Source organism: Pan troglodytes, chromosome 17 (assembly GCF_028858775.2).
Source record: "Pan troglodytes isolate AG18354 chromosome 17, NHGRI_mPanTro3-v2.0_pri, whole genome shotgun sequence".
Taxonomy (NCBI): Eukaryota; Metazoa; Chordata; class Mammalia; order Primates; family Hominidae; genus Pan; species Pan troglodytes.
Window position 1 is genome coordinate 85,107,276 of NC_072415.2, and position 12,280 is coordinate 85,119,555.

The 12,280-nt window shown below is 47.4% G+C and overlaps 1 protein-coding gene across 1 annotated transcript in view; it reads left to right on the forward strand.

The window, feature by feature from the left end:
- Positions 1–11,487, forward strand: part of ZNF407 (zinc finger protein 407) — a 466,555-nt gene extending 455,068 nt beyond the window's left edge. The window contains exon 9 of the mRNA XM_016933893.4: positions 8,960–11,487. Coding sequence (XP_016789382.4) covers positions 8,960–10,278 — 1,319 coding nt within the window. The 3' untranslated portion in view covers positions 10,279–11,487. The remainder of the gene's footprint in view (positions 1–8,959) is intronic.
- Positions 11,488–12,280: the final 793 nt, after the last annotated feature.

Sequence of the window (12,280 nt, forward strand, 5' to 3'; positions counted from 1 at the left end):
GCTATCGTTTGGCTATGAGCAGATGTTAGACCTCCGAAAGCTTTGCTGATCATTAAAATACTAACAGTTAGTGTTTTACCCCAGCCGTCGGTTCTGTTTACTGTAAATTTGATTTTAATGGTGCCTCTGTGTGGTTACTGAGAAGCGGTTTGCTTTCTACCTTCATATGAAAGTGTCTACAATGAAGACAAATGTCTGTTTCCTCTCATTTCCTTGGGAACGATATGAAGATACTATAATATAAAGGAAATATAAACATGACTACAAAAGTGAATGTGGGTTTTTTTATAGGGTTTTGCCAGAAAAAGAAAAAGGAAAAAGTTTAATCTGCCTTGTTAGCCTTTTAAAGTAGCCTCGTTAGACGCATGCCCTCCAGGAGGACCGGCTGGGCTTATTTGCGTAATTTTACCTTTTAAGGTATGTGTAATGTGTACAACTTTTGAAAAATAGGCCTTGTCTCCTGATACTGTTTATCTGCATTGGGAATTCATAGACTATCAGAGGACATTTAGGAAAAGGTGGTTGGGATTCCTAATTTCCTGATTCCATAAGAATGCCTATTCCAGTTTGTTACGTCTTTAAGTCAAACAGAGGCAGCCTTACAGTAAGCAGGGGGTTGCTATTTGTCTGGTAGAGTTTGAAGGTCTTCTGGAAGCCTCACTCCTGAGGGACTGACATTCCACAGCTCTTTTCCAAGCCTGGGCTCCCCCCCATACAAAGCCTGAAGGGCACTGTTACGTGTTCTCAGCCATTGTCACTAATGCTCACACACGTGTCGGCGCACAGGAGCAGAAGGCTTGCACTGGAAGGAGAGGCCAGGGTGTCTCCAAGAGGGACACCCCCCTTCCCATTGGCCAGGGCTCTGACCTCAACACCCGGAAATGTGTGCAGAGTGAGAGACGCACCCTATGTTGATACTGCATGGGTTCCCCTCCACCACTCCTCCCTGTGCTTTATTTCAAATAGGACTGAAGACTTTTGAGCACTTTCTGCTGGCACATCAACTGGCTGTTCTGAAGAAGTACTAGTCATGGGTAAATGACTAGATCAGAGCCCTTCCCAGCCTAATTTTAAAGTGCCATCTCATCGCCCTCCATGAAACTCAATGACACTGTTTCTGTCACCTGAGTTCGATTTCCAAAGGTACATGGTTGTGCACCACGATCTCTCTGTGTAGCTCACAGGCCTCTGCCCAGCAGAGAAACAGTTAACCGCTGCCCTTCCTCTCCACCCCACAAAGCCTGTCAAGATAACCTTAAAGCACGCATTCTCATCTTCCTGAGTGAGATTTGTGTGCATCACTTCTATTACTGTTAGATCTTCATGCATGAAAATGATAATATAGACCTAAGGGTCTGGTATAATACAACATTTCTTAGGGTTTGTGACTTTAAAGGTAAAATATTGTCTTTTGTTCTTTGTCACTCTTCAGTGGCCATGGAAATATCTAGGCCCATGGAGACTATTCTTGGTAAAGTTAGAAACCTGCATGATTATGTATTTCCAACTTGAGATAAAATTTAGTCTTCATTTTTTGTGAATTTCCAGAATTCTTTTCAGGGGTTTTATATGATCATCTTCAGTTGCTGCCAGTGTTAAATGTCGCACCCATGGCAATTAAGAAAAAGGGACTAAAACTTTTGGTACCTAAATTTTTGCCCTGGTTTATTGTAAATGTTCCTTCACTAAAAATTGCATGGTATATCCAAAGAAATTGTGTATTTGAATTTATGTGAAAGAATTTTTCGGAAATGGTGTGAACCTCAGCTAATTTTTACAGAAAAGCAATTTCCCCATCTCTTCTTATAAAACAGCAGCGTCATGAAATGCGGGGCATGGCGAAGACTTTATATACTGTCCTCCTTCAACATATTTTTGTATGTTTATATGTGGTATACAGCAGATAGTTACCAAAACTCCTTTTAATTATTACGCTGTGATATGTCTAACTTGTCCTTAGGCCAGCTCCTGTCAGCTGACCAAAACTGATCTGTACTCTGAGATAAATCTCACTAGTTTAGCTACCATGTTTAACATGCATGTCAAAGGCTAAAAATAATTCTTAATCTTGTATTTCAAGTAACCTTTTTGTTTCTGTTTTGTGTGTGAATTTTAGTAACGCTGACCAGAATGTGTTTCTAACCATTGAAAATAATGGAGAAACATGAGGTACTGACCAACCAACCTGTGTTCTTAAAAACTTTTTTAAAAAAGGAGAAATTGCCATTTGGTTACTGGAATATAAAACTAAGAGGTTACTCTGTCCCATGTTATACCAGATTCATACTCTTTCTTTGATCCTAGCGAAGTCCCTAAACCACTTGATTGGAGTTTTCCCTTCAGGAACTTGAGGAAGTTCACATTGTTTAGTACAAGAAGTAGCTCAAAGGCAGGGAGTCCCCCGTAATATGTACCAGTGTTAACATGGAAAGCATCACTTCTTCAAAACCAGAGTCCAGTGGGAGCTCTGTAACAGGACATCTTGCTTAATGCCAGGGAATTATTATTGTCTATAAGATGAATAAATTATGGAGCAATTATTGAGATCAGTTTGACTGGCCAAACTGTCGGTGACTGCTATTGTAAGAATAATGTATTCCCTGCTTTGAAATTTCTAAAAGGTTATATTTCATTGAATTTTAATTTGTCATTTTTCCTGCTTTCACTTGAGAAACTTATAAGCTTTTGTGACATTAAAATATGGCTCTAATTTATTAGCATAATCTGTTAATATTGTTTCATTTTAATAGACATTAAGTATGATTTCATAACATTCTTGTTAAAATTACATCTTAAAATTGAAGCCAAGAAAAATTATATGTGGCTTAAGAATTGCAATGTCATGTGTGTCCCAAATTTTTATGTGAAAATTTTTTTAATCGCATCGTATTCAAGGTGCTTTCATTACGACAATGAACCATCCCAGCATTCTCAAGCTTACTGGGCCTACGAAAATATAAAATCTAAAGTACATCCAGTGTCTGAGATGTAACCTAGCAATGTATCAATTTCAGGAGAAATTGATTAGTACCATTTCAGGAGAAGCTTAGAAATTTAAAATAAATGCCAACTCGCAGCAACAAAGTGGTTTACATAGGATATTAGCACAGGCTTTTGTAGGCATTAGGCATCTCACCCCACGACATGTCTTTTTAATGCCATCTTTATCTGCTACGTGATGCATGAAATCTACTTTCGGTTTTAGAACTGCTAACAACCTTTGAACCCTTTAGTGGAGACACAATGTGACCTTTCTATTGTCATCAGCTTTCGTTCTCCTGAAAATTCTATGAATTTTTATTACAAGTTTTTTTTTAAACCAAGCTGAGGCTTCCACAAATTACTTGCCCCAGATGAGATGAAGTTGTTGAGGTGGTGTTAGATAAGTTTTACAGCCAGCACATGTGCAGCCGAGGAGCCCAAGCCTGTGTCCTACAATGTCATACACCAGTAACTGCTGAGCCTACTATTGGATAAATACATCATTTTATGGAACATTGATTGTTCTATAAACCCAATGGAGTATTATGCTCTATGATCAAACCATTTAGATTGTGTGTAGAGCACAGAAAATGCCATATTCAGGATGGTACTAAAAGTGCCATTTGTGTATTTTATGGATGTCATTACAGGGGAAACTTCTCTCTGTAGGCCCTGTTTACTGCAAAATTTTTTAGTCTGTAATGACATTTTTCATTCACAACGTATGCCTTCAAGAGAGGGGGCCCTTGTTTTATTTTTTTCATTCGGGTTTACTGCACAAATTCTGTACATTTTAATTAAATGTAAGCTTAACAAAAGCGTAAGGTATTTATTCTGTGGGAAAAAATGATGACAGTAAGGAAGGAGCAGCACACACACAGAGGAAGGAGTCAGGTACGCAGCCCTGTGCTGCTTCCCAGAAGCACACCAGCCAGCAGAACTGAGCCCCTAGCACAGTTTTGGGGAGCGAAATCTCTGCAGCTTAACCCCTCCACCCCCGCATAATGGAGCTTGTGTTTTTCCACGCTGGAGATGTTGGCTTCAAGCTCGCAGAAGGAGCTGCAGCATCATAATGGCATCCCAGAGCAGCGAGCCGAACTCAAAATCCTCTCCCCAAAAGCAAATCCTCAGACACCCCAGTAACTACCTTTTTATTCCATCCAAGCTGTGAACTTTCAATGCATTCGGCTCTGAGAAGGGAGTAAAATATCTTTGTGCTCACGAACGCAAACGGGCAGAAAGTGAGGACTTTGTAGATGGGCACGAGGCTGCATTTTAATGTCACTGTGCCTTCTACACAAAGCTGCTTATTGCCCTATTGAAAACAGACCCAAAAAAGAATGATATTAGGCACACTGTTTGGTTAACTACTGTTACTGTACTGAAATCTGACACTGTCTTTTTTAAAGGTACTGTAATACAAATACTACATTGAGCATCCATGCCCCATTAAGGCTTTGTGCAATTTTGGAGACATAACAGTGACTAAGCAGTGAAGGATGCAACCTGTACCACGTGCCTGTTTCCCAAACACTGCATCCATTTGGCCATTTGCATTTGGTGAGCTTTACAGTTCATATTTACTAGAAAGAGCTCAAAACTGGAGGTTGATATACCCAGTAAATTCTTGGTCATAGCCCAGTTAGGGTTTAAAGTTATAGAAGAGATTCACATTCGTTTAAATGACACTTGAACTTCTACATAGCTCAACATTAATTCATTATGGTTGAAATGGAAGAATCTTCAGTGGGTGAATCTTTTTCAATCTGATTGAGGCTGTTACATTTTATAGGTGCTATTTTTCAAAGCAGTACTGACAGCACTCGAAGTTATTAAATTGCTGAATCAAAAGATGGACCCGCGCTCGCATTTATGAACTGTGATGGACTCGCTGGGCCTGTGCGTGCGCGGAGGTGAGGATGTTGGTGTTGCTAGGCTTCGTCACACCCCACACCGACAGCAGTATTTACCCATTTAGTTTACATTAATGGTCTGGAAGTGGCTTTACCCACCTCTGGATTAAAATACATTCAGTAAGTAGTTCAGAATAGCATAATTATCAGTGCTGCAAGGAACCCAAAGGATAATTCTATACCCAAGAGATTTCCTGTCCAGTTACAGAGTAAAGAACAGAATTGCTTGGACTCAAGCATGCACCATTTCTTCCTGAGACTACTGAAGAAGAGGATGTTTGTTCTTTCCTTCCCAACTACAGTAGTTTCTCCTCTCTCTTAATGTACTGGCAGTATGTCCTTTTCTGTAATTAAAATTAATGGGGGAGGGGAATGATCAGAAGGCTGCCTTCTTTGTTTTTGTGTCCTTATTTCCGTTGTTTTCAAATTCTGAATTAGACTAAAAATGACATTAAAATTAGAGAACGGACAGAAACAAACAAATCAAGGTTGACATGTGAAGATGGCGCTGGGTAGAAAAGTAGGGTTGGGGAGAAATTGCAAGCATACCAGAGAAAGAATGTGTCAAATACAGGAGACAAAGATCTAGAGGTCCTAGCAGATGGCAAACTGACCGGGGATCAGCCACACGGGCCCGGCTTATGCTCAGGCGGAAAGGAAGCATGAATACAGGAGCTGTGGGCGCCACCCTCTTGAGGCTTCTGACCTCTCCGAGGAGAGAATATAGGAGGATCAAAGTTTACAAGACAACCATGAGACAGCGATTCAGCCCCTGCCCCCGGGACCTGCACGCCCACCCTCATTTCAGCTCAGCTTTTAAACTCTGATCTTCCCTCGGTGAAGGCACCAGGCGGGGATGGCCGCGGGTTGTTTCTTTCTGCAAATTGGGAGGAGGGAGAAAGGCAGGTAGTCAGGAGCTCTGTCCCCAGGCACGTGCCCAGGCAGACCCTTTCCAACCCTCAAAGCTCCTTACCGCACGTGACCTTTGGGAAGTCTCCAGGCATTCACACGGCGTGAGTACCACAGCTTGAATACCTGTAACTGCCGCCACCAAACCTCAGGAAGAGGAAGTCGTGCTCCGGAAGTGCCTGCCACCCGAAGCACACGGTGGGGCCAGCCGGCAGCCCCGTTTAATGCTACCCAGTTGTTCTCTGTCCTTGGTCGGGGGTGACCATGAGAAAACAGGGTGCGCTATAATTAGGGCATTTGTTCAGCTAGACTTATGAACATTCTGGTCCCTCTTCCGGGCAGGGTGAGTTGCCCTTGAAGACGCAGTGCTTTCCTCTGCCTGGTGCGTGAGGTCACCCCTGCGGCTCACTAGCCCAGCTGCATCTGCTCATGCGAGGGTTCCGTGGACGCAGAGCGAGTACACAGGAGTATCTCCTGGTAGTGGAGCTAGTCCTGGCTGGCCCTGCGGCTCTTTTCTTTTTTTTTTTTTTGCGACGGAGTCTCGCTCTGTCGCCCAGGCTGGAGTGCGGTGGCGCGATCTCGGCTCACTGCAAGCTCCGCCTCCCGGGTTCCCGCCATTCTCCTGCCTCAGCCTCCCGAGTAGCTGGGACTACAGGCGTCCGCCACCACGCCCAGCTAATTTTTTGTATTTTTAGTAGAGACGGGGCTTCACCGTGTTAGCCAGGATGGTCTCGATCTCCTGACCTCATGATCCACCCGCCTCGGCCTCCCAAAGTGCTGGGATTGCAGGCGTCGGCCACCGCGCCCGGCCGCAGCTCCTTTCTTGACAAAATTCCATACCCTTTCTAAGATTCACACTTTACAGAGTTGCCTGAGAAAGAAGATATATTAATTAGTACTTATCAGTTAATTAATACTTTCAAATCCAGGACCGTGTTCGTCCAGCCTGAGTAAGAGCTGGGCCATGTCCCCTTGGTAAACATGATTTAACAATTTCTGCTGATCCTGCCTGAGATGCACCCACTGGAAGACAGGCCCTGTCTGGCTCTGTGCTCAGAATTAACTCGGTATTGAAAGAAATGCTTGCTTGCAGAACACCACCAACACGATAAGCAAAATGGTTGACTCTGTTTTTAAGAGATCCTAGCAATAAATAATCTCGAACAGTTCTTGATCCTTTTTTCCCTTTTGTTAAGGTTAAAAGACGCTGTTAAGAAACTGACCCCCTCAAGGAGATTAAAGCAGAATATCTCAAAAATGTGGTTGCTGTTGAACTATGGAAATGTTTGCTGTGGGTCACCTATCGATCATTCTCTTATTTAGGAGGGATGGAGTCGATTAGAAAACCGATGGAAAATTGGGATTTAAAGAAGAAAACAGGAAGTCTGTTTAAAGAGCCCATTTCTTTTTTATGAAAATAAAGTTTATCATTTCCAGCCCTGTTTTATCCAGCAAGGCGGGGAGCAGCAGGCGTTGCCCTGAGTCGCCAATGACATTGAGGAGGGTGTGATGTGCCCCTGGCTGTGTGCCCTCGTGCAGCGCCTCCCATCCCCGCCGTACTTGTGCCCCGCCAGAGTTTTCTTTGTACAGCATAGATGACAGCCGAAGCCCCTGGCCCGAGAGCTCTGCGATGGGCTCAGCGCTCCTGCAGCAGCCCAGGCCTTTCAGAATCCCACTGCCCACCCAAGCCCTGTGCCCTGCCTGCCTGTCCTGGGTATCCCGTTGACAAAGGGCAGACAGTGAAGGGCACAAGATGGCTCCAGACCAGGGGATGCACCCAGCTCCGGCTCTCCCCTCCTCACTCTCGTCCTGCTCGCCCCCTCTTTTCTCTCCTGGTCTCCCCTTATTGCCTCTGCCCGGGCACCACGGGGCTTATGGTATCTTCTACACACGTTGTTTTCACTAAGGCATTTGGGGCTGGCACTTCAGATCATAAATTTCTTACCCTCTGTTACAGTCCTGTAGTTTTCCTGCTGAAAACATTCAGCACGCTCCTCCTCTCTGCAGCCCATAGCCCAGGTACCTTAGTGCAGGGTGGAGGAAGCCTTGGGCAACCTGCTCTGTGATGAGCAACGTATTCTCCTAACAGCCCGAGCCTTCCACCGCCCTGAGGCCTTGAAGCACCTTGGGGAAGGCCTTCCTGCCTCTGCCTGGGCCCTCGCTGCTTCTGTCTGGAACTTCTCCTCCCAGTCCACGAGAGATGGCTTGAATCTTGTCCTGAAGACAGGGCTACAATGTTGTTTCGTTTTTACATCTTTCCCTGAATATTCTTTCCTGAATGTATGGCTTCTTTGTCTCTGTGTCTTGTCACCTTATGTTGTATCCAAGACGTTCGGCAAACACATCTTTGTTGATTACTTATTCAATCCAAGGCACTGTCCGGAAGATGGGACAGAGAGGAGGAAGGCTGAGTCTGTCCCCTCGAAGCCCGCTGCCCAGTTCTGCAGTATAGACTCCCCTCTCAGCCCCTGAGTGGCCAGGACCCCGTGTCTGCATGTGCCCAGCACCCTGCAGAGTGCCCTGCATGCTGCCAGGACACGGCGACTCACATGGCCGCACAGGCTGCCTGCCCAGGTTCAGCACCTGAAACGTCAATGTTCAATAAATATTTGTTGCATTAAACTTTTACAGCGGTGTTTATTGATGACATTTTTTAAAATTTAATATGCAAGGCTTTCGTTCTTTTTGCTGAATAAACAAATATACCATATATAATATTTGGTCATTAAAAAAAGATTTTCCGTTGGGTTAGGAGATACTACTGCTGGCTGTTTGCTGAACTTTACTTAGCACCCGTGATGGAACGCATTGTTACAAAAGACATGATGGTGGTGGGGGGGAGGTATCCAGCCTCCTTCCCTGGGCATTGGAGAGGCGCACACCCCTGCAAAGAGTTGTATTGGACAGCTCACAGGGCTGTGGGGAAATGCACACCCAGCATTAACTGTGTGTGCCCTCGAGCCTAGAGCCTGCCTGCAGATGCCCACGGAGGCCTCTGGCCCTGCTGAAGCTTGCACTGTAGAGAGCTCTTCAGGGTTTGGAATAGGGGGTCGTGGTGACTCTGCTGAGGCCTGAGCGCTTCTGCAGAAGAAGTGTCTTACTTGTAAGCCTACGAGTACTTTTTCCAGGCTCTAACTGGTCCCTGTCTCCCTTAGGCATTGTTTCCAAGTCCTACGAGTGCCGTCTAAAGGGACAAGGAGCCACCTTCGTGGAGACAGACAGCCCCTTCACCGCGGCGGCCTTGGCAGAAGAGCCCCTCGTCAAGGAGAAGCCCCTCAGAAGCAGCAGGAGGCCAGCGCCGCCCCCTGAGCAGGTGCAGCAGGTCATCATCTTCCAGGGCTACGATGGGGAGTTTGCCCTGGACCCCTCGGTGGAGGAGACGGCCGCCGCCACGCTGCAGACGCTGGCCATGGCCGGCCAGGTGGCCCGGGTGGTGCACATCACGGAGGATGGCCAGGTCATCGCCACAAGTCAGAGCGGGGCACATGTAGGCAGCGTGGTGCCCGGACCCATCCTCCCCGAGCAGCTGGCTGATGGAGCCACCCAGGTGGTCGTCGTGGGGGGCTCCATGGAAGGCCACGGCATGGATGAGTCCCTCAGTCCAGGTGGCGCTGTGATACAACAGGTGACCAAGCAGGAGATTTTAAACCTCTCTGAGGCTGGAGTCGCTCCCCCCGAGGCATCCTCAGCCCTGGATGCGTTGCTCTGTGCGGTCACTGAATTAGGGGAGGTGGAGGGCAGGGCTGGGCTCGAGGAGCAAGGCAGGCCCGGCGCCAAAGACGTGCTGATCCAGCTGCCCGGGCAGGAGGTCTCCCATGTGGCTGCCGACCCCGAGGCCCCCGAGATCCAGATGTTCCCACAGGCCCAGGAGAGCCCGGCCGCCGTGGAGGTGCTCACCCAGGTGGTCCATCCCTCAGCAGCCATGGCCTCTCAGGAGCGGGCACAGGTGGCCTTCAAGAAGATGGTCCACGGCGTCCTCCAGTTTGCTGTGTGTGACACGGCCGCGGCCGGCCAGTTGGTCAAGGACGGTGTCACCCAGGTGGTGGTGAGCGAAGAGGGTGCCGTCCACATGGTCGCCGGGGAGGGTGCCCAGATCATCATGCAGGAGGCGCAGGGCGAGCACATGGATCTGGTGGAGTCCGACGGGGAGATCTCGCAGATCATCGTGACGGAGGAGCTGGTCCAGGCCATGGTGCAGGAGTCCAGTGGCGGCTTCTCCGAGGGCACCACGCACTACATCCTGACAGAGCTGCCCCCAGGGGTGCAGGACGAGCCGGGCCTGTACTCCCACACGGTGCTGGAGACTGCGGACTCGCAGGAACTCCTGCAGGCCGGGGCCACACTAGGCACAGAGGCCGGGGCCCCAAGCAGGGCAGAGCAGCTGGCCAGCGTGGTCATCTACACCCAGGAGGGCTCCCCGGCCGCGGCGGCAATTCAGAGCCAAAGAGAAAGCAGCGAACTCCAGGAAGCATGAGACGCGCGGCACCTTAACTCAGCACAGGGCAGGTGTGGGAAGGTCCAGCTTCGGCGGGGGACTGTGTTCCCTGAGCTTCATCTGAAACCTTCAAAACCATGAGGACAAGGCTCCTGTGAGCTCTGAGCATGCCCTCCCAGCGAGAGTCACACTGGCCACCAGCCAGGCGCCCACAGAGGGTACCGTGGGCTGGGCCTCGGGGAGCAGGCTGCCAAGTGCATGGGAGGGCCGGGCGCAGGCCGCACAGGGAGCTCCGGTCCACTGGGGGCCCTTCGATCAGTGGCCTCCCCCTTTGTCCTGGTTGCTGTGCTGAAGAGAAGCCAAGTGTTGTTGGTGATGTTTTTCTCTCCCAAGTGTTTTCCCATTTCAGTTATCAGAAGGTCATGGCCGTGGGGAAAGTGGTGAAGATACCCCTCGTGGCTTGGGGTGCACCTGCTTGTGCAGTCAGCATGTAGCTGCCTTTCCATTTCATTCTCTACTGGGCTAAAAATTGCAGCTACAAGTGTTACCATCTGGAAGCAGTCCACTTCCATTCAATTTTTTTTTTTTTAATTTTAGAATAACAGTGTCCCCATACCAAAGGAAGCCTGCTAGCTCATTTCATGTATAAATTTCCCATCTTCAAACAGTTTAGGTGTATTTGTTGCTGTGGTCACATTCTGCATAAAAGAAATCCTCTTAAGCCTATGGTTAAGAAAAGCCTTGAAGTTTATATTCAGTTAAAATATATGTCGGTGGAGATAGCCAGTGCTTCTAATTTTGACTTAGTTTCATACAATAAAGCCTAAATGTGAAACGCACATGCTGGAAGATATTGTTCCTATCAATATTTTGCTTTTTATAACAAGGGTTTGTTCATATTGATGCCATTTTTGCAGGATTTCTTCGTGATTTCTGTCCATATGAAAATGCTGACATTAAACATTAACACATGGAGACCGTGCCCTGTGGCCCTGCCGTGGCTGCCAGCATGGTCTGTGTTTCCTTGTAGATTCACCTGTGGCCCTGCTGTGGCCACCAGCATGGTCTGTGTCCTTGTGGATTCACTGCAACTGTCGGATGCGAGTTTCTGTCATAATCATTTGTTTCCTGATACAATTGTTCTTATTCTTTTCCAAAACTGTAAAATAATCTCCTCCCTCAAATGCAAAGGTTGTTTTTGTTCTGTTTCTGTTTTCTTTGAAATAAAATTATAGCATTAAAAGATCACAATCGCATGTTATTTTCAGCAGCCAGTGGTGGGCAGCTGTGGCAACCGAGGGGGCACCCCGGCACTCGTGGCTGCTGGCTTCTCCCTCCTTCGTGGCCTCCAGACGCGGAGCACTGCGGCACATCCCCTGCAGCCCGATACTGTTTCTCAGCATCTGGCAAATGGCCCAGATGCATTCTGGTGACAATAACGTATTCTATCATGGATAGCATCTAGAAATCGTGAAGAGCAGGCATGAGAGGAAAGGACAGTGGTACCTTCTTTGTTTAAATACAAGTGCCGTTTAAAATCTCTTCCTGAGAGAGCATGGAGACCAGCTCACGCTTTGACCAGTTCAGAAGCGGAACCGGCCTCTTCCTAGCGCCCTTCTCACTGCTGAGCTCTGTCCACCTAGGGCCACCTCCCTTTAGACAGCCACTCCTCCAAAAAAATAAGAACTGAAGGTAAAATTTCAAGGCTGACACTGAGATCCATAATTAGCTGAGTATGACTTGCTCATGTTTCTTAACAATGGCAGGGCTATTCAGGGCTTCTTAAACACTGTCTTCAGCAAACAGTGACAGGATCAAGGTGACCTTTACAAAGTGATGGCCCTCGCCAGGCTTCTCATACATGTTAAAAAAAAAAAAAAAAAAGGTTTGGGGGGGGATGTTTTTCAGTGGAAAGATTTCTTCTTGATCCCTCCTCCCGTTGGCCGTAGCCCACGGCCCTCGGCTCGGATGCTAATTCCTAACCGTGCGTGGTCCTGTATGGCTAACCTTTCTGCTGCAGTCCAGGGTGTTGACACTGACA